Consider the following 26844-nt stretch of genomic DNA (forward strand, 5'->3'; position numbering starts at 1 on the left):
GCAGCACCGGACCCACCAGAAGTATGAACAACATTCCGGAGCAAATTCCAACATCAGACCCAGCCCAGCACTTAGAACCGGAGTTAACAGAAGCTTCCAGGTAGACCTGGAAGTCGGTGGGCCCATCAGACAGGAGATGGAGTTGGAGGCTAGGGTAGAATGAAATTTCAATTGCCCGTACTCAGAAAGCTGAAAATGCATTTTTCCAGACAGTTAATCTGTGGGCACGGAGGCACTTTGAAGTTTTGAAGTAAGACTGTTTTGATGGCAAATATTCAGTTAGTGCGTGGACCTGGCTTTCTGTGCAGAAATGGAAAGGCAGCAGCGGCCTAAGTGGCTCATAACCTATTTAGCTGAAGAGCAGCACTGCGGGCGTCTGTTTCTTCCCAGTGAGGCATCTCAGACTGCACATAAAACCTCCCGCTCGCCTCACACACCAAGAAGTCCATGCTTTTGAAGACGCCCATCCTGACACACACACCCTTGGGAGCCCTTGGAAAAAGCACCAGACTGCAAGGCCAGATGTCTGGGATGCTAGAGTCCAATCGGCTTTCTCCGTTAAAAATGGACTAAATCAGCCCTGGCCGGTTTGGCTCAGCGCTTAGAGCGTCGGCCCACAGACCAGAGAGTCCCGGGTTCGGTTCCCACTAAGGGCACATACCTCGGTTGCAGTTTGTCCCTGGCCCCGGTTGGGGTTGTGTGGGTGGCAGCCAGTCGATATGTCTCTTTCACATCGATGTTTCTCTCTCTCTTCCCCCCTCTCTCCCTCCCGCTCTATCTGAAGATAAATGCAAAAATGCCCTCGGATGAGGATTTAAAAAATGAATTAATTCACGGTTTCTTCTTCCGTAGGCATTTTTGTTTGTCTATGGTGTTTACGATTTTTAAAATATATATTTTTTTGAAGGGAGAGAGAGAGAGAGAAACATCGATGAGGGAAATATGGATTGGCTGTCCCCTGCACGCCCTCTACTGGGGATCAAGCCCACAACCCAGGCATGTGCCCTGACCAGGAATTGAACCAGGACCTCTCAGTCCATGGGATGATGCTTAATCCACTGAGCCACACCAGCCGGGCCAACATTTTTTAATGCGTTGTCAACATTTAAAAATCAGAAGATTTTAGACTTTAAAAGTCCAAATTTCTAATGTTTGTGAAAGCCTGTGAGATCTGGCAGCACTGTGCCTCCGGGAGAGGAGGATGCCCGTTTTAGTTTGTCGCAGTCCCCGCTTCGGTTTGCTTCCGTGGTACCTCCTGGGTTTGACCATCTCTGGACCAGGTGACTTCTAACAGCACCGTTCTGAAGTACCCGCTGGCCTGGCAAACACTCACAGTCAGGATTTCATGCATGCGGCATATGTTTTCTTTTCAGCAAACATTCTGCAATTTTATTTATTTTTTGGTAAATAAAAATCATTCTTGTTTATTTGATAATTTTTATAAAAATTTAAGTTGAGAAAAAACTATAGCATCAGAGTAATCATGTGCAGCACATTTCCAAAAGGATTTTTTTCTTTTTCTTTGCATTCAATATTATTTTGTATTAGTTTCAGGTGTACAGCACGGTGGTTAGATCCTACTTTACAAAATGTTCCCCTGATATTTCCAGTACCCACCTGGCACCATACAGAGTTACTAAAATATTATTAACTACATGTCCTCTGATGTACTTTACATCCCTATGACTACTTTGTAACCAAATCTATACTTCTCAATCCCTTCACCTTTTTCACCCAGTCTTCCAATGTCCCCTCTCCTCTGGCAACCATCAGTCTGTTCTCTGGATTTATGAGTCTGTTTCATTTTTCTTCATTTATTTTGTTCTTTAGATTCCACATATAAGTGAAATCACATGGTATTTGTCTTTTTTTCTGACTTATTTCACTTAGTATAATAACTTCTAGGTCCATCTATGATGTCACAAATGATAAGATTTTATTCCTTTCTCTGGCCAAGTAATATTCTATTGTTTAGACGTACTACGAGTTTGTTATCCACTTGCCTATTCACTTGGGTTGCTTCCATATCTCGGCTATTGTAAATAACGCTCCAGTGAATACAGGGGTGCACATATTCTTTCAAATTAGTGGTTTGGGTTTCTTTGGATATATACCTATAAGTGGAATCACTGGGTCATAAGGCAGTTAGTTCCATTCTCAATTTTCTGAGGATGCTCCCTACTGTTTTCCACAGTGGTTGCACTAATCTGCATTTCCACCAACAGTGCATGGGGGTCCCCTTTTCTCCACATCCTCACCAACAATGACATCTAATCTCACACCTGTCAGAATGGCTATCGTCAATAAATCTGAATGAGGTATAATTTAGAGGCAGAAACTACAAGGTCACAGCGGATGCACAGCTGCTACGGTCCTGCCCACAGAGCAGGGAATCACGAAGTCTCCGTGTAACTGCTCTGCCATCTCAGCGTCACAAAGCTGGATGCAGCTGTAGGTATCAGGGCAGCCCCTCCGCAGAGGGGCCCAGACTGACTCGGGAGAGTGCCTTCTGCAAAGCTATGTCCTATCAGAAAGCATCCCCAGGTCGCAGAACAAAGGCTTCAGCGGGCATGGCCACTGGGTTCCAATCCAGGGCAGATGGTCTTGCCAGCCAACTGTCTGGGTGGTAGGTGCCCAGAACCCGCTAAAGGACTGTGAGGCTCTGACAAGGCCCGGAGGCAAAGGTGCCACCATCAGTTACTAACGTGGGCCCTGGCGACAGAAAGGGAAGGGCTGCGCAGTTCCTATCCTCTCCTCTTTTCCCTTTCTTCTTCTTTCACCCTAGAAACTGCCTGTTCTGGGGCCACGTTAAGTCTCTGTTCAAGTCCAGATACGTGTAAATGGGGTGGAATTTTCGCAGAAAGTTGTGTTTCCAGGACACACCCCTGGCTTCTGCAAAGCCAGCATCACGCTCCTGTCCCCCCAAACCCGACCCTACAACACATACCCCGACCCCAGGAAAACTGACCTGAGACCTCCGTCACTTTTTCATCTTGTCCTCTGAGGTGTGCCTAGAGAATGAACTACATACCTTACAGAAACACGCCTTTAAAGGATGTGTAAAATTATACATTACTAGAACTGTTTTTTTAAAATAAAGAGAAGAAAAGGATCTGTAAATGTCTCCTTATATAAAACGACAAGCCAAAAAGTGATTTTCTACTTGAAGAGAGTACTGTGGGAAACGGCGACAGGTCTGGTCCAAGCTGCTAATTAGATAAAATCACTTTTAGAAAATGTGTCTGACGAGACAACCACAGGCTACACACCCTGCTCTTCAGACAACACAGATGCAGGTGGCATTATCATTCAGAGAACAAGGGGGTGCTTCTGCATTCTCACATTTTAATAGTGAACTGCAATTCAACAAGTGAATACAGTTTATGAATAATGTCACAATGACAGAAGAAAAGAGTAGGTTCTAGTAAGTACAGTATCGTTGGCTTCCTAGTTTCACTAAAAAAGTAGATAAAAATGATGGATTTTGATTCCATAAAAATGATAGATTTCTACTGATTTTTTAAAAAAGTTTGGTATATCAAGAAACTAAAAGTCCAGCTCTCCATATATGTATTCATTGCACTCTCTCTGTTCTTGGAGAGACATCAGGTGTACTTAAGGCCTTTCCTACGTCAGAAGCCTCATCCATGGACAGCAGCATCTCTAAAAGGACAGCAGTTTTATTATTGGCCAGATCTTATCTTATTTTAAGGCTCGTGTTCATCTTTGATTTATTCCCCATGTATGTGTGTATGATGAATACTCTGAATTACTCATGAAAATGGAAACATTTAATAAGTACAAATATGTTTTGAATTTTTTTTCCTAATAAAACTCGGAATGTAATAATAGCTTGTTCCTGTGGGGCTATGGTACTGATTTCTATCACAGTCCTTTTCTTCTTTTTTGGGAATTTAACTGAAGAGGAAACAAAAAGGTGGTAAGCTAGAAAAGGTGCTCAGCAACAAAGTTAAAATGTATTTCTTATAAATGAGGCAGCTCTGAACAAATCATTCCATCCACTCTGATACAGAATTATTAAACTCAGCAAAAGAAATGGAGAAGAATCCTTGCACGGTTCCTACAGTTAAATAAGCTGTCAAACCGACAGAGGCAAAGATTAAGCCAGAACAAACAAGATTCTCCCTATTTCAATTATAAATGCTGATGATAATGATATAAACGACGTGTGAAAAAAATGAAACATCCCAGCTCAGCATTTAGCACAAACCATCTCTGCTTAGCAGATCAGGTCTATCTTAAGAAAGCTAAATTTATTCTCTGAAAATTGAAAAAGTTTTTTTCATAATTTCAATTGATATTAAAAATCTTCCATTTTCATAGGTTTACTTATAATAGAAACAGAGTCAGAAGCCCTAATGTGATTATGTCAGTACTTGACTCTAGTGAGGTATATAAACATTTTTTTGCTATTATAGAGATTTTAGTAATACTTTGGATCTAATAATAACAATAATTAAACATAGGACATAACCTAATAACAGCCTTCGTCTGTTCATTTGGAAAAAATAAAGACATTTCCTTTCTCAAGGGTATACTCTTTGGGCATGCATGTGTGGGTGGGAAAATGCTTTAGGAGGTGAAAATACCAAAGAATTTGAACAAATCCTGAGACAGAACAATGTGTACTTCAAACAATGTTCTTCCACCACCAACCAAAGCCCAGGAAGCCCGTATTCTCTCACAGGGGCCAAGAGATGGTGAGATGGTATGACAGTCTGATGTCTAGATTGGATGGGACCCTCTGATTTCATGGGGACCCAAAGACGCAGAATCTGTTAACACAACACCATGAGTGTTAGTCCTACTGCAAGATCAAGCGGACAACAGCCTGGAGGGGCGATGCAGCGGGGATGCTGTTGGTGCCCCACCAGATGCATCCCGCTGTGGACCCAGGCCCTGCTGTGAGCACCGGGAATGCTGTTTCCACCAAGCTGGGGCCTCAGGCCTGGGAGATGATGCTGCAGCATCTCCCTCCCCAGGGCTCTCAAAGACAAGGACACAAGGGTACAAGAGGTGAGGGAACAAAAAGTCCTCCTTGCCTCCAGGTGAAAACAACTCTGTGATCCAGTGCATGCCCCAGCACCACACCTGCCGGACCTCCTCCCTCACCCTCTCAAAGGCCCTGGGGGCTTTCCCTCAGCAAATCACAAGCGCCCAGCAGGGGATGCCCTTCTAGGGAACCTGACAGAAGAAAGAACAGTGAGAGAAAGAAATGAATGTGTGGGAAGGACAGGACAGGCTGCACCAGATGGTCTGGGGCTGGGGGTGGGTTGGGTAGGGAGGTGATCAGCATTTGGAAAGGGGTTCCTGTGAGCCCACCTTGAAAGAAGAGCTGGAGTTTTACTAGGTCAAGGAAGGGGCGGGGAGCAGACACCCAGCTGGGGAGGAAAGCGCATGGCCACTGTAGGGAACTGTGCAGGTGAATGTAGCTGGACCACAAAGTGAGATGCCAAAGAGAACAGATGCAGCAGGCGGGAGGGGAGGGGCCTGCGCAGGCCTTGTGTGCTCATCGCTCCCTAGTTTTAATACCGGCACCGCTCCTTCCTGGTTCATGGCTCTGCTCCGCTCTGTGGTCACACACCTCCCAGCTATCTGACACCCGACAACTACGGCCAGTCTCTGTGTCCTTAGCAATAAAATGACAATGTTATCAGTACTCACTTCATCAAGCTGAAGGCTGACAAGTGAGAAAATATAAGTACTAATCCCATGCCTGGCTCGAGGTGGGTGCTCAGTACTTGTCAGCTGCCTATCCGTTGCCCCTGTATTTATTTATTCTCTTCTCTCCTTTAGCTGCCTACGGAAAAACACCGATGTTTCAAAGAGATTACTAGTTATATTTACCAAGTAGACATTCTCTGTTTGCCATTCCAGTAGAAATAAGGTCATTTTTTAAATTCTTATAATTTAATAACTCCCCCTGTCCTTAGTTTAACAGTTTACTCCTGTCTGATAGAATAACCTCCATAGCCTGTCATAGCTTCACAATATAAGAGGCACACACATTCCACCGCACAGGGCACGAGAGTGTTCTTTTCTCAAGGATTCTGTTTAAAAAGGACAAGGCAAGTGGATAGATCAGTTATACATATTTGGAAGTTGAACTGTTTTGGAAGTAAAGTGCTATTTTTATATTTCATTTCAAAATTCCCAGGCATTCTGTTCTCTAAGTTTCTCGACAGGGGAGCCAGCCCACTGAAAGTCTCAGAGAGTCGGGCAGGGATAGGGGTGAGTAGGAGGATGTCTCCTTAATTTTTCTTTATGATTTTTGCATTTTAGACAAAAATGAGGAATTCAGATATTTCCCTAGTCATAGGAAGAAGGGGTGAAGGGGTGGGAACTCTGGCTTCCTGGAGACGGAAAAGGTCTTAGCAACCTGCAGGGCTCCTGCCAGCTCACTGCCAAGGCCCGAGGTGAGGAGCCGGGAACTCTGACTGGGCACCAGCCTCCCTGTGGCTGCTATTCTACCCACACGTGGGGTGCCGCTTAAACTAGTCTGAGTCTGAACCCCCGCTCTGCTCCTTAGCAGCTTTTTTAAACCTTGGGCAAGTTACAAACTCTCAGTTTCCATGTTTGTAAAATGTAATAAAAACCTACGCTGCATAAGGCTGTTCGTAGGGTTGTAGTAAATGGGGTAATACATTTCAGCACTTGGCACAGTGCCCGGTATACAGTGCACGGGCAATATGGTCACTGTTGTTCTTCTTATTATTATTACTGGACCCAGTTATTTTTTTCCCATCACTTTGTTACAGAAATAGTTTCTCACTTCTCCAATAGGGAATGACAGTAGTTTCTCTTGTCCTTTTCCCATAACATAAAGAAAATGCTGGATTTCTGTTGTAACCCTGCAAATCCCCGCAAAATCTACTTTCATGTCTTCCCTCCTTACATGGGCAGAGCAACCCTACAGACTGCAGGCAGAGGAAGTGCAGGGGCAGCCCTACAGGGGGCGGCTCGGCTGCCCTGGGGAGTCGTGTAAGTCATTTCCAGTTCAGCTGGCCGCGGGCAGGGTCACGCCATCTGAGAAAGCACCACGGTCCATCACTAACCTTGGAGAGCGGGACGGGCTCGGGTTCCAGCAGCTGCCGGCTGACCGAGGGCTCGGTGCCGGAGGAGGCAGTCCTCTCCAGGATGTGGGTACTCTGCAGAAACGGAAACACAGCCCAGGGTTAGGCAGCCCACTTCTCCAGTGATGGGCCTGGGGTGAGACCATGTGGATCACAGCGACCACAGCGAGCGGTGCTGAAAACGGCGAGGTCCTGAGGAGAACAAAGGCGGCGGCGGCAGTCAGAAAAATCTCAGCCAGGAGTCTGTTGTCCCTTTTTTTTGATTTGCTGAACTGCACCTGCGATGCTGGAGTCAACCTTAAAGGAGGAATCAGAGATCACACAAATTTTTACAAATTTCTAATAACTATATGAGAATGGTATATCTACTACATAAGAATATTCACTCACCTATTGAAAGAAAATTCTAAGCCAAAAAGCCCAGAGCCTTAATACCATTTAGTCTCTAGAGTTTCTCATAATCTTATGAGACACTTACATTATAACATTAGAATTATTATAATTATAGTATCTTACAATTCTTAACTGCACAGAGAGGAAAACAAATCATCAAATACAATAAACAGCACATGTTCTTTACAAAGACCATAGAGTCTTTATTGACCTGGATATTCACTGATCATTACAATAACATTCCAACAGAAAACAAAATACATGAACAGGGAACTCACACAGAACATTTGAAAAGACTTTCACCTCAACCTCAGAAGTATAGAAAGAAATAAAAACCAAAATAATAATAATGTTTTTTAACCATTAGATTCAAGAATGCATTAGGATTGGGGGAATGGGAGTATAAATTGGGTATGATCTACCTAAAGAGGAATTTTGCAATTTTATTAAAAAATTTTGGGGGGGAAAAAGGAATGCCTCATTTACTCAGCAATCCCACAGCTAAATCTTCACCCTAAGGAAATAATCACATACTTATGCAAATATGTAGGAACAGATATGTTTACTAAAGCATTATTCATCATAGTAGAAAATATCTAATATATATATAAGAAGAGTACAAACATATAGCATGTAGTGATTAAAAATGGCAATACAGATCCACATTGACTGATGTGCAAAAAATACCCAAGATGGGACTTCCGGTCAAGATGCCAGCGTAGGTAAACATGGTATCGTGTCCTCCCACAACCACGTCAAAGTTACAACTAAACTACAGAACAACCATCATTCAAAACCACCTGAAATCAAGCTGAATGGAAGTCCTACAACTACGAAATTAAATCAGCAGCCACATCCAGACTGGTAGGAGGGGCGGAGGTGGACAGGCTGGTCCCACACCCACATGTGGCTGATAAAAATCAGGAGGCTCCCGTGGCTGGGAAGGTCCTTCCTGAGGACTGAGGGGTCCCCGTCCCACACCAGGTGCCCCATTCAGGGTTCCAGTGCCAGGAAGAGAATCCCCATAACTTCTGGCTGGAAAAACCAGCGGGAACTGAGGTTCAGGGAAGCTGACCTGGCTGGAGCCCCAGGCAGCTCCTTAAAGGTCCGCGCACGGACTTATCGGACTCTCTCCCTCTAAGCTCGGAGGGGAGGCAGCTCGAGGGGCACCAGAGACATACAGGGAAGAACTGAGCTGTTTGGCACTGGGGCGAGGGCTGGAGAGGGGGCTTCCTCGGGGACAAACGTGCTGTCAGAGGCCTTTGTTCCTTTGGTGAGCCCTTCCTGGGGGCGGCAGACAGCCACCATATCTGGGACTCCAGCAACCTGGCTCACACTGGTAGCCCCGCCCTGCTGACTCCCTGACGCCCCGCCCCGCCCCACCCAACTTTCAAGCCCACCCAAGCTGTTGCCACTTGCTTAACCATAGGATTGGCCGGTCTTGGATCCTGCTTCAGGTTTTTCCTAAATTCTTTCAAACGAGCAGCATCTGGTCTCAGCGAGCCCCATACCTCTCATTAAGTAATACACAGAAACAAACACAGGGAGGCAGCCAAAATGAGGAGACAAAGAAACAGGTCCCAAATGAAAGAACAGAACAAAACTCCAATAAAAGAACTAAGCGAAATGGAGATAAGCAACCTAATAGATACTGAGTTCAAAATACTGCTTATAAGGATGCTCAATGAACTTAGTGAGGACCTCAGTGAACTTAGGGAGGGCCTCAAGAGCATAAAAAAGGACCAGTTAGAAATCATGGATACAGAGTTAGAATTGAAGGAGGCATTAACTGAAATAAAGAATAATTTACACAGCTTTAATAATAGAGTATGTAAATCCAAGGAGCAAACCATCGATTTGGAATATAAGGAAGCAACAAATCCCCAATCCGAACAGCAAAAAGAAAAAAGAATCCAAAAAAAATGAGGATAGTGTAAGGAGCCTCTGGGACAACGTCAAGCGTGCCAACATTCGTATCTTGGGGGTGCCCGAAGGAGAAGAGAGAGAACAAGAAATCGAAAACCTGTTTGAAACAATAATGGCAGAAAATTTTCCTAACTTGGTGAAGGAAACAGACATACAAGTCCAGGAAGCACAGAGAGTCCCAAACAAGATGAACCCCAAGAGGCCCACACCAAGACACATCATCATCAAAATGCAAAAGGTTCAAGACAAAGAGAGAATCTTAAAAGCAGCAAGAGAAAGGCAGCTAGTTACCTACAAGGGAGTTCCCATTAGGCTGTCAGCTGATTTCTCAAAAGAAACTTTGCAGGCCAGAAGGGAGTGGCAAGAAATATTCAGAGTGATGAAAACCAAGAACCTACAACCAAAATTACTCTATCCTGCAAAGCTGTCATTTAGAATCGATGGACATATAAAAACTTTCCCAGACAAGAAAAAGTTAAAGGAGTTCATCACCTACCAAACGTTATTATATGAAATGATGAAGGGTCTTTTTGAAGAAAAAGATAAAATGTATGAACAAACAAAATGGCAATGAATACATATCTATCAACAATGGAATCTACAAACAAAATGAACAGGTAGAACAGAAACATTCTCATAGATACAGAGAACATTTTGTTGGTTGCCAGTTGGGAGGGGGTTGGGGGAATGGGTGAAAAAGGTGAAGGGATTAAGAAGCACAAATTCACTGCTAGACTGACAAACCTCAAAGGGAAAGGGGTTGGGGGGTGGGAAGAGATAAACCAAAGAACTTATATGCATAACCAATGGACACAGACAATAGTGTGGGAAAAGGCGGGAGGGGGGCGGGAGTGGGGAGGAGGGGGTCAATGGGGAAAAATGTGGAACATCTGTAATACATTTTACATCCAACAATAAAGATTTGAAAAAAAAAAACACCCAAGATGTTCCATCAACTGAAAAGTCAGACTATAAAAAGTATACAGAATATAACATTGTTATACATATAATCAAAATATATTTCAGAACGTTAACTGTAGCTGTCCAAAGGTGGTGGGATTATAGATAATTTTTAATTGTTTCTTAATCTTTTATTAATTTTTTAATGCAATAAATAGATATTATTTGTATATTTGGAAAAAACGAAGTACTTTCCATGGGGGAATAATTTTGAAAGACATCAAAGAACTCAATGTAGTTAATTTTCAGACATAGGCTAAAAATGAAATATAATGTTTTTACTCTAGTTATTTAATTGCTTCAGTACACAGGTTGGTAATTCATTTACTTATTGAGGTCTCTATTTTTGATATCTTACTGGAAAACTATTAGATTAGTATTTGCTCTTTCATAAAGAAAATTACACTTTGACCAATTATTCTAATTTCTTTGTAAGTTTAAAGCTTTTGGTTATTTCTATTACCTTGAAAACAAGGAGTCTGATCACAGATTTTAAAAATCCTACCAGAAAGCATTGTGGGTCATTTATTAGAAATAAAATAATTGAAGTGAAAGATTTATGAATTGCTCCCATTTTTCTAATTTGTGAGAAAACAGAAGAAATAAGAACAGATATTTTGGGACCATATATAATTGGGCAGGGATTAGCAAGAATTTCTAATCTGACAAATAAAGTGTCTGAGGACAATTTAAGCATTAACCGGGCCTCTGCTCTTTCCATTCCCAGATTTACTTGAATTAGCAGAGAAAAATGATAAATGTGGCTGAATGCCCATATCTGTGCCAGTGCTTCTGACGGAGAGTCCAGAGCCAAGGCACACTATGGGCGAAACACTGGAGGTGTGTGTTCATCTCTTTAACAGGCAGCATGGGAACAAGCCACCCGGGACTGGCATGATATGTTTCTTCATATTGATATTTTGGATAAGATTCTATTTCAAACATACCAGCTACATTTTAAAGTCGATTTATTCTGAGATTACATAATGAGAAACTAAAATGAGAATGTTTAGTTATTCTCAAACATTTTATTGCCTTCTTTGGGAGGTAATCATCTTCCCCCTGACACCCTTTCATTTTCTTTTTTGTGTGTGTTTTAAAAGGATAAAAAGATTATGCTCATTATTTAAAAAATTCAAACACAACATACAATGTAAAAGGAAAACCACAGTCCTCACCCTCCTACCGTCTTCCCGCCCCTCCCGCAGCTCTGGCACAGTGGTTCTCAGGGCCCAGGAGATGAAAGCTGTACGCACATAGCACCGACATATTATTTGTCTTTTTAAATCATTCTCTCACTACTATCCAGTGGAGTTTTCCAGAGGATACATAACATGCTATATTAAAACATATTAAACAGCCCTGGCCGGTTTGGCTCAGCGGTTAGAGCGTCGGCCTGCGGACCAGAGAGACCCGGGTTCGGTTCCTGCTAAGGGCACGTACCTCGGTTGCAGTTTGTCCCCGGCCCTGGTTGGTCGTGTGGGTGGCAGCCACTCGATGTGTCCCTTTGACGTCGATGTTTCTCTCTCTCTCTCTCCCTTCCTCTCTCTCCCTTCCACTCTATCTGTACAAAAAATGGAAAAATGTCCTCGGGTGAGGATTAAAAAAAACAAAAAACAAAACATATTAAACAGAAGCAGATATAAGAATTCCATTTTCTACTAAGCCAGACATCAGAGAGATTTGCAAAAAATGTAAAACAAACCATTCTCATTAAAACTTATTTTGGAAATACATTTTAAAATAAAAATGTTATTTAGGCTAACATGTAATAATCTATTGCTATTTTTAAATAAATTAAGAAGCCTGGCCGATGTGGTTTAGTGGTTGAGCATTGACCCATGTACCAAGAGGTCGCTGGTTCGATTCCTGGTCAGGGCATATGCCCAGGCTGTGGGCCCAAACCCCAGTGTGGGGCATGCAGGAGGCAGCCAATCGATGTTCTCTCTCATCAATGTTTCTATCTCTCTCTCCCTCTCCCTTCCTTTCTCGCTAAAATCAATAAAGAAAAAATTAATTAATTAATTAAGAAATATTTTAAAATTCTATCCATTTAACTTTCTAACACAGTAAATACACATAGACATAACCTACATAAACAAAAGCTCTAAGTCTTCAATAATGTTTAAGAGTGCAAAGTGTTCCTGAAACCAAAAATTTGAGAACCACTGTTCTAGAAGAACTATTAAAATTTTGTGTTTATGATGGAAATGGAGAATTCTGACTTGCATGTAAGTTATTCTCTTTCTCATAATGCTTCTTTTGAGGAAAAGCAGTGTTTAAAAAACTAACACATTTGTCCAGCCAGTGTGGCTCAGTGGCTGAGCATCGACCCATGCACCAAGAGGTCGCCAGTTCAATTCCTCGTCAGGGCACATGCCCAGGTTGTGGGCCTGATCCCCAGTGTGGTGCATGCCGGAGGCGGCCAATTGATGCTCTCTCTCATCGATGTTTCTCTCTCTCTCTCCTTCTACCTTCCTCTCTCTCTGAAATCAATAAAGAAAAAAATATTTTTTTAAAACTAACACATTTTAAAATTTCTTTAAAATGGCTCAAGCTAAATTATATAAATCTATTCTTTAATAACCCCAAACTATCACAAACCTATAAGAAGAAAACAAACCTTGTTTCATATATTCTTCAAATACATCTGAGCAAAACTTCCCTAAATGTATATTCTATGAAACTAAAAAACCATAAAAGTATTTTTCAAATGCATAGGTTAATTTTTGTAAAATACCACGAGCAGAAAAGATATCTAGGTGTCACTCTGCTATAGAGATATAAATGCTTTCACCTTGTCCACAACAGATAAATAGCTTCATAATTTGAGATAAATTCCTACAGGGAAAAAAAAAATAGTTTCCAAAATCACATTTTAAAAAATCAAGAATTAGAATCGTTTAGAAACTACACAGTTTAGTACCAGTTCTCCCTCGCTATTTAATAAAATATCAACCAAAAAGTCCAGTAAAGTAAATATAATCAAGCAGACAACTAGAAACTGCCAGTGAAATGTGTCATTCATTCATTCATTCATTCACTCACTCATGAGTTGGTTCAATTAATCAACAAATCACCCTTGGGCATCTGTACTGTACCAGCCCCAGATTACAGCATGTCAGAGAAGAAAATTAGATAAGAGAATTCCTCTTATGATGTTTATATTCTAGAGCAGTGGTTCTCAACCTTCCTAATGTTGCAACCCTTTAATACAGTCCCTCATACTGTGGTGATCCCCAACCATAAAATTATTTTTGTTGCTACTTCATAACTGTAATTTTGCTACTGTTATGAATCGCCATAGAAAATATGTGTTTTCCGATGGTCTTAGGCGACCCCTGTGAAAGAGGGTCATTCGACCCCCAAAGGGATGGCGACCCACAGGTTGAGAACCACTGTTCTAGAGAGAGGCCTTATTATATTAAAGACCAAATAAGGCTGAACAAAAATTGTAAACATGCATTGATTTTGTTCCATGTGGCTACTGCTGCTGTTACTTTAACCTTCCCAGTGAAATATCTTTGGTCTGAGTTTCTCTTTAAGGACCCTACCCTATCCTTATTCTTGCAGGTTGCTGGGCAATAAATACACATAGATGGCATTCCTCACCCGCCCTCCCCAGCCCCCAACAAATAAACATTGTAAGAAAAGCAGAACTTGGAAAGAAAGTCGACCTTAGCAAGTATTATGTAAACAGAAAATAAAGGATTATTTCAGGAACTTAGCCAGGGGAAGGAAACTAAATCCCCTAATTTCCGAACCAAGCCACAGACATAGAAATCAATTTAGGATATTTAAAGTATGATGACAAAGAGTTTTGTTGCTATAGTTACTGGGGGATACTTAAAATGTTGCTAGGATTTTGTAGATCAGAAGAGTTAGAGACCAAACAAACCAAGACAGAATCTTACACACCCCAATATCTGTCACAAGAACATATTAGTTTCTTCGCCACCAGATACTACAAAATAGTTTATATTATAGAAGCAAAGTAAGAGGTTCATTCATTTCAAATATGGACAATATAGTACACTTTCAAGCTGAGTAAAAAACACCAAAATTTTGTTGATTTGCCAAGGCATGGAGAATCATAAAAACAATTACTAAGAAATAGTAAGTAGCCGTGGCCAGTTTGGCTCAGCGGTTAGAGCATCAGCCTGTGGTCCAGAGAGACCCGGGTTCGGTTCCCGCTACAGGCATGTACCTCGGTTGCAGTTTGTCCCTGGCCCTGGTTGGTCGTGTAGGAGGCAGCCACTCGATGTGTCTGTCCCTTTCACGTCGATGTTTCTCTCTTCCTCTCTCTCTCTCTTCCTTTCCCTCCCTCCCACTCTATCTGAACAAATAATGGAAAAATGTCCTCGGGTGAGGATAAAAAAAAAAAAAAAAAAAAAAGAAAGAAAGAAATAGTAAGTAAATGAATATTTTTATTACCATAAATGTATGTACATATTTTACTAAAACATTAAAGCATAATTTATAAAACTACCAGCTGATATCCATTTTTTAAATTGATTGTTTTTAGAGAGAGAGAAAGGGAGAAGGAGAGAGAAACATCAATGAGAGCAAGAAACATCAACATGAATCAGCTGCCTCTTGAATGCCCCAGACTGGGGATAAAACCTGCAACCCAGGCGTGTGCCCTGACTGGGAATCGAACCAGTGACCTCTTGGTGCATAGGCTGATGATACCCCTGCGCCACACCAGCTGGACGATACCCACTTTTATAAATGTAACTAGTTTCAAAAAATAAACTATTTCATTTAACCTCCAGAATGATAACAAAGAAACCAAATGCTCTTATACAAACTTGAGCAGTCTAATACAGGGTGGGGTAAAGTAGGTTCACAGTTCAAAACACAGAATTTATTCTTGTATTATTATTTATTGTATTATTTTCCAGAGGAACAACTGTAAACCAACTTTTGTGCCACCTTCTATTTGTATACCACTAGAACCTAACTCTCATTATCTATCCAATGACAAAAAATTAATCTGCTACCTTAATACTTATCTTCAAACTCATGGTTTTTAAAACCAAAAACATATCCTTAAAGTTGTAGAGCCACAGAAAACCATTCATTGCTTTTAATGAAATATCTAAGCATCTGAATGCTATATTTTTAATCATGGCAGATATGAAGACAGTTTTCAAACTTACCATACCCAGTCTTGGACTCTAGTTAAATTGGGTGCTCCTTGAAGGGAGGGACCAGCTCGTCTTCATCTCGGTATCCCACCCCTTTTACCCCAGCCCACTCCCTCTTAGCACCAGATGTTGAACACTGTAGCCAGTCAAGATTTTCTGGAACTTTTCAGTGCCCTCTGATCAATGTGTAGAGAACAGTCCCTTGGCAATCACTAACACATGGTTAGGCATTAAACTGCCTTCAGCTTCATCTTTGAATTATTAAAATCACAACCCCAATAGGATAAAACTTTTTTTTTTCCCCTCACCCGAGGACATTTTTTTCCCAATATTTTGTTCGGATAGAGTGGGAGGGAGAGAGAGAGAGAGAGAGAGAGAGAAATATTGACGTGAAAGGAACACATCGAGTGGCTGCCACCCACACGACCCAACCAGGGCCGGGGACAAACTGCAACCGAAGTACATGCCCTTAGCGGGAACCGAACCCGGGTCTCTCTGGACTGCAGGCTGACGCTCTAACCTCTGAGCCAAACCAGCCAGGGCTAGGCTAAAACTTTTGAAAACATTTAAAGGACTCGACTTGTAAAACGAAAGCATCGAGTGGATTAATCACAGAGCTCTTGTTTATTACATTTACAGCTATCACTGGTCAGTGGGGAACACGTCTCATTTAATTTTGGCAACATCTTCAGTAACAAAATTTAATTCTTTTCATAAGGCTTCCTTCAAGATAATAATTTATGCTATAATTTTTTGTATTTTTTTCTTCACAAGCTGGCTATTTTCATAGTCTTTCACAATGACTTGAAAACAGATGCCACATACCTTCGAGGTGTTATATGTATTCTATAAGCAGGTTACATAAAGGGTTACATAAACCTGCTAATTATTCTTTCAAAATCAAGTTTCTCCTCAAACACTAAAATTATAATTTAATTTCCAGGGCAATGTTTGCTTTTTCTTTTTTAAGGCTTTTTTTGAGAGTAGTTTTAGGATCACAGCAAAATTGATGGGAAGGTAGAGCGACTTCCCGCAGACCCCCTGCCCCACACAAGCACAGCTTCCCCCAGCATCGATATCCTCCCCAGAGTGGTTCATCCCAGCTCAGGTGGTAAAGAACTTAGAACACACAGAAAGTGGAAGTACTTACCCTCCCTTTGCTCCCCCTGCTCAGGCAGACTTGATGCATATTTAGCATAAAACCCGGAGCCTACAACACACTTCGCTGTAACGCTTCAATCTGGTCAGTGTTTATCCCCAGTTAGCATTCGCTGGTCTTAAAGTCTCCTGGGCAGCCAGTGGAAATCTGCCAACATGACTACAGTCTGGTTTACCCCGTATCAAAGATGTGGGTAAACACCGACAAGGAGACATTTGATAATAGCTGAATGGTTTAGTGCAACTCCCGCAGAAAGGACAGGATTCTCCAACTGAGAGTCCGCGGGATCTGCTGAACAGGTCTCTTGGTTTGTTGAACACGTCATGTACTTTAATGCAAAGATAGAAAGAAACTGTTGGAAATATTTTAGGCTGTGGCTACAAATATCTGAATAGACTCACTTTTCATACAAATTTAGGGTAGTAATAAGGAGAATTGCTCTCTGAAAGTTAATTCCACTGACACTGTTCATCTGATTATTTTATCTAAGCTATTTTTATGTTTATAAATTATATAAAATGTTTTCAAAAAATATCCCAAATAATTTGGAAAAATTTAAAGTATTTTTTAAATTAGAATTGACTTACAATATTATATAGTTTTCAGGTGTGCAAAATAGTGAGTATACATTTACATACCTTATGATGTGATCACCACAATATGTCCAGTACCCATATGGAACCGTACACAGTTATTATATTACTGACTATATTGCTTATGCTGTACATCTCCGTGACTTATTTATTTTATAATTGAACGTCTGTACCTCTTATTCCCCTTCACCTTTTTCACACATCCCTCCACCTCTCCCCCCTCTGGCAACCATCAGTTTATTCTCTGTATATATGGGTCTATTCGTTTCATTTTGCTTGTTCATTTGTTCCGTTTCTAGATTCCACATATAAGTGAAATCATATAGAATTTGTCGTTCTCTGTCTGACTTACTTCATTAGAATAATACCCCCTAGAATCCATCCATGTTGGTGCAAATGGCAAGATTTCATTGTTTTTTATTGCTGGATAAAATTCCATTGTATATACAGGGTGGGCAAAAAGTAGGTTTACAGTTTTGAATACGAGACAGAGTTTATTCTTGTATTACTATTTATTAATCATTGTATTATTTTCCATACGAACAATGGTAAACCTCCTTTTGCCCCACCCTGTAGGACCACATCGTCTTCATCCTTCCACCTGTTGATGGACAGCTAGGCTGCATCCATGCCATGACTATCGTAAATAATGCTGCAATGAACATAGGGGTGCTTTATCTTTTTGAATTAGTGTTTTTGTTTACTTCAAATAAATTCCCAGAAGAATTGTTTGGTTGTATAGTAGGTCAATTTTGATTTTCTTCAAGTTTGTTGTCTGGTAGGCTTCTCTCTCTTCTAGTTATATCTAGTGTGAACAGAGCAACACTTTCCGTGATACCAGTAACCTTCATATGACAGTCTTGAGGACGATGATGGCAGCAGTTAAAATTTAGGGCTTTCTATATCCTTCTCTCTATGCTTTACAAGGATTATTCCATCCCACCCTGAGGAATCACTAGTGAATTTATTTTATGTCTGACTGGACAGGGAGAGGCACAGAGAAGTTAAATTAATGACATAGATTTATTGTCGAGTCCAGGCTTTTAAATACTCCTTTTTACTGAAGTCAGAACTAATGTTAAGTGATAAAAATTACAGCAATCTCAAGTAGCCCATTCCCCCAAGACCAGCACATCAACAAGCATCCTCCACCACAACATACCATGGAAACAGAGAGGCAGAAATAAGCAAAACAAAAGAGAAAGATTAGAGCACTCTTGAATATGGCACAGCCTCAGGTTCAGTTCCAAGTTTCAAGAATTAAGAGCAAACCAGTTTGCTTTCACTTCAGGGATACAGTGTGCTCCGCAGAGAAGGGAAGGCAAGTCCCTCAGTCACACAGACAAGCACACCAACCCTCATGCTGCCACTGGCCACATGACTTGGCAAATCGTGACACTCCCTCAGCCTCAGTGTTTGGGGATGGTAATGTCTACCTTAGCAGTTACGAAGCTGGTGCCCTGTGTATGCGCAGCACTGCCCAGGGGTTGGCGCACAGCAGGCATTCAATAAACGGTAGCTACCATCTCAGTTATAACTGCTCTAAGAATAAATGTTTGGGAATCTCGTGCGTTCTTACTGTCACAGAAAGATACGTCTAAACATCCTGCAGGTATATGACACGTGGGTGCCTTTTTGGAAGTGAGAGATGCATAACGCCATGGCCATCACATTACCCAGTTCACCCAGGAACCAAAGTCAGCACCACCTCAGGACCAGGGCATCGGATGCACTGAGAAAGCTGATGCAATTAGTGCAGACAGATGCCCTGGATACTCGCCGGGGGGGAAAGCATCGGCGGCGGAGGGCGATGCCCGCTCTGCGTCCTTCTGAATTCCCGCAGCAAAACATGTGCACACACATGCCTGCTGTCTTCTTAATAAGTTCCTTCAAGGAATTAGTATTTTTTTTTTTGAATAGCATAAAATCTTTAAATTACCAAAGCCTGAAGGCTATGACTGAAGAAATAGAAATTCTCCTTCTTTCTCTACAGTAACAATTATCTGGCCCTCACTGAAAGATGGCAGAACTGCATAAATAATAGATCTCCACTAAAATGAACGGAAGCGGAACTTTTTAGAAATAGTTGCTGGAAAACATTCCACACAGCACACCTGGAAATCCCCGAAGCGGGGGGAAAAGAAGTCTTCATAGCTTGACGGCACAGAAACATGAAACTCATGAAGAACCAAAAGCGAGGGCCCCACGCTGGACTGGTGTGTTGCTGGAAATCTTACACAGTGAGAGGCACCATTCAGACCCATCAAGGGGTCCATTTAGAGGGCAAGAGTAGTTCAGTGACCTTGACTATGCGTGGTAAAAGGCACGTGGATAAACAGCTTTTTAAAGCCCAGGACTGCCTTTAGGAACTAGAACCAGAACTTACTAGTAACTTGCCCCTCACTGTCAACACTCACAAACATGAAACCACAGGAAACCCCAATCATACTCCTTCACAGCAATTATAAATGAATGACAAACGATGGGGACCAATCTTAGCCTCTTCAAGAACCAGGGCTCTAGAACATGCAGCATTAATTTAAAAGGCAAGAGAAGAGTTCCGGGGACTGGAAAAGATCACTGAAGTAAGTTAATGTGCAATTTTGTACGAGGCTATTAAAATGACCCAGAACAGACAAAGGTGTTCAGTTTAACCACTGACATAACTTTGCTAACAATACAAGCAAAAAAACTCCCCTAACACTCTTATGCATGTCTATTTAACATTTACATATGTATATTTGAGGCAGAGTTGGTCTGTTTGGATCACTCTTACAAACTCAGAGCAGATATGTTTATGATTTGTCCATATGTACTTATAAATATTTGCTGAATGAAAAAGCATTTGTTGTAATATATAGTGTCCAAGTTTCCACTCTCCCACAAACATACTAAGTTTGAAATGCCTTCTTAACATCCAAGTGACCCTTAGTCACTTAAATATTACTGTGGTTGACTTGATATCCAGGATCACAGTTAGCAAATCCAAGTGATTTCAGGGCCCAGGCAGGAAACACAAATAAGTACTGAAATGCAATAAGGAGAGGTAGGGACTGTGGCTATAGTCAATAATATTACATATAATCAATAATTTCATAACAACTATGTATGGTGACAGATGGTTACTAGACTTATCGGGGTGATCACTTTGTAAGGTATATAAATATTGAATCACTATGTTGTACACCTGAAACTAATATAATATTGCATGTCAACTATAATTAAAAATAAATTTAAAACAAAATAAAATATAGATATTTTTTAAAAAGAAACATTAAGGAGAGGTAGGGACTATGGCTGATCAGAGAGTAAATGTCCCATCTAAAGGGGAAGCTGTTCCTGAGCCCGGTCCAGTGTTGCCATTTGGAATCTGGGCCTAGTGTTCCTAGATCTTCCAATTTCTTAATAGGAAGAAGAATCTAAATTTTTAACACCCATATCTTAGGGAAATAAATTAAGTTCCACAATGTACTACATCCTAGAGATGATCAGTTAAATAAAGTTCTAACTGCAGACTACTGGTGTCCTTAATTTATTAATATATAGTGCAAGAAGAGGTTGTGTTTAGCATTTCTCTAACTTACCTGACAGTCAATTCCTTTCCCCATGCAACAGCTCAAGGGACACACTTTCCTTGGTGTATACATGGGAAATGCATGCTTACGCATAAGTCCTAGATGTCTAATCAACTTCTTTATTTCCTTTTTGAAAATTATAGTATGTATATTTCTTGTAGCTTATGAGTCATAGGTAATCACACACGCACACACACACACACACACACACACACACACACATACACACACAACTCATTTTGTTTAATGTTCTGACATCTAATAGCAGACTTGGTCGAAATGTAAATACTGAGTAGAGTCTTGACCTTCGCATTGATGAAAAAAACACTGAGTGATATCACAGGAATACTGAATAACTTTATTCCCCAATTCTTCTTCCTCTTTCACCTGTTGGGCTACAGAATTTAGTGACAGGAAGGACAACTAGTTACTACTACACACTTGGCAGACGTTCTTTGTTTTACTTTTCTCTGAGGAAGGAAGAAGGGAGAAGAAAAATAAATCTGGAATGGAAATTTTGTAATAAAAAGACAAGACTAATATTGTTGCAGGTCTTAAATATTATTCTCTAGGATATATTAAATTATTTGAGGTGCAAGGCACATGCCTGAAGAATTAGACTGCATAGTCTCTAGAAGAGTCACGATGCAATGGAGGGGATCAGTACAGTGTGTGTGTGTGTGTGTGTAAATGTCACATCTTGTCCACAAGTTCCATAGAAGTTCAGAGGATGACAAGGGCAATGTGGCTTTGACGGGCCAGCGAAAGTGCTGCCTGAGCTGGTCCCCAAAGCATAGGCAGTTATCAGGTCGAGAGTGGGGTGGTGGGAATTCCATGCAGAAAAGACCAGGGCAGACACAGAAATAAGGCACTTTCAGGGACCACGAGCAGACGAGACTGCACCGGTTGGGAGGAAAACGGGACAGTGAGGCTGGATCAGATCGTGGTGGCTACTGAATACCAAGTACGAAAGTACGGCCCTAATTGAGTAGTAACTGAGCATCTTTGAAGGATTCCAAGCACGAATCTGCCCTATTAAGGAAATGTTATCTCATGAGGCTGTGGTAAAAGGCGAGGCAAGAGCACTCTGCAGGATCCTGGGTCGAGGTGACGCGCTTCTAGGGAGCAAACAGTGGTAACAGAAAGAAATGATATTAGGAGGAAATCACCAAGAGAACTTGTTAACCTATTGGATGTCAGAGAGGCAAAGGACACTGAAATGGCTTTGCCCCTGGGTCAACAACAGAACGATTATCCTGACAGCAAGCTGGTTTATAAATACCAATTTAAGGTGACATTGGTGCATCTAAGTAGAAATGCCCAATCAATTAGTGACTTGGACCAGAACTTGGGAAGAACAGTGGTACACTAAGGCACCACTGCATTCTCAACTATGTGCTAGATCCTTTACCTACATGATCAATTTAGGAGAGAAACAGGGATAGACTTTGCAATTCGGTACCATCTGTATAGACACCAGCCAAATCAGGAGAATGGTAACAGTCAATGAAGACTAATTTATCACAATTTCTCTGTCTCTGCACTATGGAAACAGCCATCACACAAAAACAGATGCACATAAAAACAGCGTGTCACAGGATCACTGAAAATTCTGATTTGCATAAGTTAATACAGGATTCTAGGAAGTGACAGAAATAGGGAGAAAAAAACGAGAACTGTAATTGTTCTTTTTCCTCCTTTCCCTTGAGAAAGATAAAAAGATACAAAACAGGAGGCAGGAAGGAAGCAGAGGAGAAAGTATCTGGGAGAGTTCCCACGTGCTGAGATAAACAGGAATGAAAGCAAACTCTTTCCTTAAACAATAATAAACATTTGAACACTGTCTCCCAGTTTTCTGGAATTCACGATCAATTTATGAACAGATTATTTTATCCCCATCATACACCTTTCCACTCACAGGCCAGCTAGGAGTCACACATTCCACCTTCAAACTCCCTCTGCCAGACCAGGGTCTCAGATTTTTTGTTCTGCAAGCGAGCCCTGGAGCTCAGGTGCAACAGGCAGACCAACAGTGATGACAGATGTTTCTACAGCAGTCATCAGTCTCTTCCATTTGCCACAATTCTCCCGGGTGAGCTGGGTCCACCCCTTCCTTCATGCAGCTGCCAGAAAGGCCATGGTGCTTAAAATGTCTCTGCATTTAAATGCCCCAAGCAAGAGGAAAGCGGAGAGGCCATGACAAGAAAGGACGGAGCAGCAGGTGAAGGGTAGACTGAAATGGCAAACTCAGAAAGCACCTTCTCAGCATGCAGTAGTCATTTAATGTAAATGTGCTTTTATTCATGTACTCTTACTTTCTTTCACTCTACAAATGCAATGCAATAAACATAACTGTGTGTGATCACAGATGTAGTTACTGGAACTGCTTCTAATGAACAGAATGTAGACATCCTCTTTGCTCTGTAACAAAGGTCAACAATGTAAAAAACTCCCCAAGATCCATAGTAGAAATATCTGCTTAGAATCGGCGAAGGATATACACATAAGGAATCCTGGTTCTGACAGATTTCCCGGGAATCTCTTGCTAGGAGTGGGAGAGGCAGAGCTGGGTTTGTGGACTGCATTTCCCTAAGGAACACCCCAGCACTGCATCCCCCCCGTCTAACAGAATGGATCCCGTCTGGAACTGGCTGTGTGAAGACCCAGGCCTATGCTAGGGACAGCTGAACAACTGATCTTTGTATTTCCAAAAAACAGGCAAAGTATTTTGAACACAATTCAAATAGGGAAGAGGGAGAGTCTTAAAAAATGTTTACTAATTGAATGTCCCCCCAAAGAAAAGTTTTTGTAAAAAGTTAACAACACTGGCTTACTGTGAATGTCCAGTTACACAACAAAATCCTATCACAGGTGATATTCTAACGTTAAATAGTAACCCCGAGACAAGGACTGGACAATCACCTGTTTAGACAATGAAGACAATTCATATGACTCATCCCCACACTATGACCCTGGAAGAGTCACTGAAGTAGCATCAGATTAACTCTGTAAACAAAAGTAACTTACAGAGTTGGCTCAATGGGCTAATTAAGCAACAATAATTCACTGTCTCTACTGACTTTAAACATTGTTGGAGATCTTACTGCCCTTAATTCTCTGATACTACCATTTCATTTGTAACCTAATTCTTGAATTTGTTACCAGAGTCCATGAAACACCAAACAGAAGCTAGTGTTTTGCAGAGCAGTGAGAGACTCGTTGGAAGACCTCTGCAGGTTCAGATGCCGTTCTGCCTCCATGGATGAAGAGAGGGACAGCGAAACACTAAGGTCCAGAAGCTGGCTCCCGCCCTGGTGCAGACAGCGGGAGAACACTGCAGGACTTCCCGCCACCCTTCCTGTGCTCTGCACTCTGAAAAAGGATGCTCAGTAACAGAAAAGTAAGAGCGGGATCCTCATGACATTTCCAGGGAGATCTACAGAAATTAGTGAGTTTTCCTGTGGAATAAAAATCTTCACAGCAAAATTTCAGAATGAGTTAGCAATCTCAACATATCCTAACAGTAGTATATTTGCACAAAATAACAAAATGCACTTTTTACTCTTCTCTTACCTGTCTACTCTCCCTCTGGGAGGACGTTGACAAGGAGGCACTTCTATGGGTTGGAGTGGATGTTTTGTGGGCAGGGGATATGCCCTTCTCGTCTGAACTCATAGCTGCGGTTGGCGCCTAGCTGCTAGCACTAAGGTCATCCCAAGGGTGTCTCCAACTCAGACGAAGAAGTAGATGAATTTTCAGTTTCAGTCCATTTCACGAGACAGGTTTGCCTAGAAAAGAGAAGGCAATTATTGAGGCTGTCCAAAACATCTAAAAGCAAAACAGAAAAACACAATGAAACTCATGTAAATAACTTAAAAATCATATTTTGGAAAAATACAAACATGTTAGTGAGAGGAAAAACTCTGACACGTTAGGAAATATTTCTTCCTCTAGATTTTTAAGGTGGAGGCTAAAAGTGTTACTAGGTAACAAAAGTCTGCCAAGAAAGCAAACAGGAAGAAACCATATGCTCACGTCACTCTTCCCTTACATTCTCTTTGTTTTGAAGCAGATTCCACTGCTATGAGCTGGACCCTCATGTCAAAGCGCATCCGTCTCCTCTTCTGAAATGTAATCTCCCCTGCCCAATGGATTATAGTAAGAGTTCATTCCATGCTTGTCTCCAGCTTAGTTCAGCCTTGATGTGATGGTTACATGCAACACAAGGCAGTCAGTCAGTCCCAAGAGGCAAAAGGGCTCATGACTTTTGTGTAGCATGCGATCCAGCCATCATGAGGGATGAAGTAATACATACGTCCACGGTTATCTGCACCTCATGCCTACAGCGCATCAATATGACTCTCTCAATGCAACAACCAATAGGTTTGAAAGCATCTACAGATTGACAGGCTGGTCCCAGAGCTGGGGTAATGCTTGGAGGTGCCTCACTTATCCATAGCCAAGGGCCACTTCATGTTTCACTTGGATTCATATAAGGAAAGTCTACACTGTAGTATTAGGACTAACACGGGTTGCTAAAATAATCTTTTTAAAGGTAAGCGTGAGAGTGTGAGACAAAACCTGTGACCCACTAAAGTGACCTTGATTCCCCCCTCTAAGGAAAAGGCAGGCCAAGTACTAGCCCCCATCTCATGCTAATACTCCCTGAAAGACGCACAAAACTTGGGCAAGTGCTCTAGCCCAGGTTGTAGGAGGAAGCTTCTGCCCATGAACAGACATCAATCTTCAGGACAGAGAAACCAGAGTCCTGAACTGCAGTCCAGAAGGAGAGAGTCAATCAAACAGGAGAAAATGAAGATGCATGGAATATCACGTGGACACATGGCAAGGAGAACTAGCTGGGTCTGGAGGTTGGGGTGCCCTTGAGCAAGTGGGTTTGAGCTGAGAATTGAACCATTAATAGGAGTCAGCTAGATGCCTGGGCACCCAGCATGGCATGACCCAGGAATTAGTGCTGGCCAACATGACCAAAGCACAGAGAGACAGTGATACGAGGGTTCAAAGAAAGGCAGAGACCAGGCCCTGCAGAGCCTGGGGGCCATGTTCAGCATTTCAAATTTTTTTTTTTTTTGCATTTCTCTTCAGATAGAGCAGGAGGGAAAGAGGAAGGGAGAGAGAGAGAGAGAGAAATATCGATGTGAGAGAGACACATTGAGTGGCCACCACCCACACGACCCCAACCGGGGCCGGGGACAAACTGCAACCGAGGTACATGCCCTTAGTGGGAACTGAACCCAGGACTCTCTGGTCCGCAGGCCGACGCTCTAACCGCTGAACCAAATCGGCCAGGGCAGCATTTTTATTTTTATCCTAAGCATAAGAAGCCATGAAGGGGTGTGGCATGACTGGATTTGTACGTTTAAATGGAATCTGTGGCGGTCACTAGGAGAACAAATTGGGGAAGCAAAGAAGATGAGGGAGGCCCAATCAGGATGCACGAGGCGATGAACTGGAAAGGTGGTGGGAAATTCAGAGGAGGACGGGTCTGGGGTGCCAGCATTCGGAGTGAAGGCTGGCCAAGGAAATCCAGAATTGACAGAAGGTCATGGGTATGTTTTCAGACATGACGCCAGAGGTACAATTAAGGCACAGAAATAGAAACAAACATTTGGAAAATAAGCCGAAGCTCAGAGACATTTAGGCTGAAGACAAATGTTTAATAGATTATGTGAGTGGTACTAATGTATTGAGTGATCTATGTATATAGATCATGTAACTCTGAACATAAGATTAATTAAATTTTATACAGGCCTATATAAAATCTGCAATATTATGTTAATATAGCCCCAAATAAATTCAGCAGGATTTTAATGGTTACCAGGTTATAAAGAATATTCAAAAGAACAATCTCCATAATAGGAAAATTATTATAAATGAGAAAAACTGGACAATCTAGTGAATAAAACTTGTCATCCCTACTTAAGATTTCAACTTCATTGCTATTATAGGAAAAACAAAAGCTACTTATTCCAA

General features: G+C 41.7%; 1 protein-coding gene across 2 annotated transcripts in view; it reads right to left on the reverse strand.

Annotated features, from left to right (window-relative positions):
• The window catches only part of OSBPL6 (oxysterol binding protein like 6), an 82487-nt gene extending 57937 nt beyond the window's left edge, over nucleotides 1-24550 (reverse strand). Inside the window, exons 1-2 of one of the 2 annotated variants that reach the window (XM_036253686.1) lie at nucleotides 24424-24550; nucleotides 7077-7169 (exon numbers count right to left, since the gene is read on the reverse strand). In XM_036253686.1, the coding sequence (XP_036109579.1) occupies nucleotides 7077-7169; nucleotides 24424-24525 (195 nt within the window). In that variant the 5' untranslated portion in view covers nucleotides 24526-24550. The remainder of the gene's footprint in view (nucleotides 1-7076; nucleotides 7170-24423) is intronic. The other variant, XM_036253685.1, reaches the window with a different exon arrangement.
• Nucleotides 24551-26844: the final 2294 nt, after the last annotated feature.

The sequence above is a fragment of the Molossus molossus genome, unplaced genomic scaffold (genome assembly GCF_014108415.1).
Source record: "Molossus molossus isolate mMolMol1 unplaced genomic scaffold, mMolMol1.p scaffold_m16_p_11, whole genome shotgun sequence".
In the NCBI taxonomy this organism is placed as follows: Eukaryota; Metazoa; Chordata; class Mammalia; order Chiroptera; family Molossidae; genus Molossus; species Molossus molossus.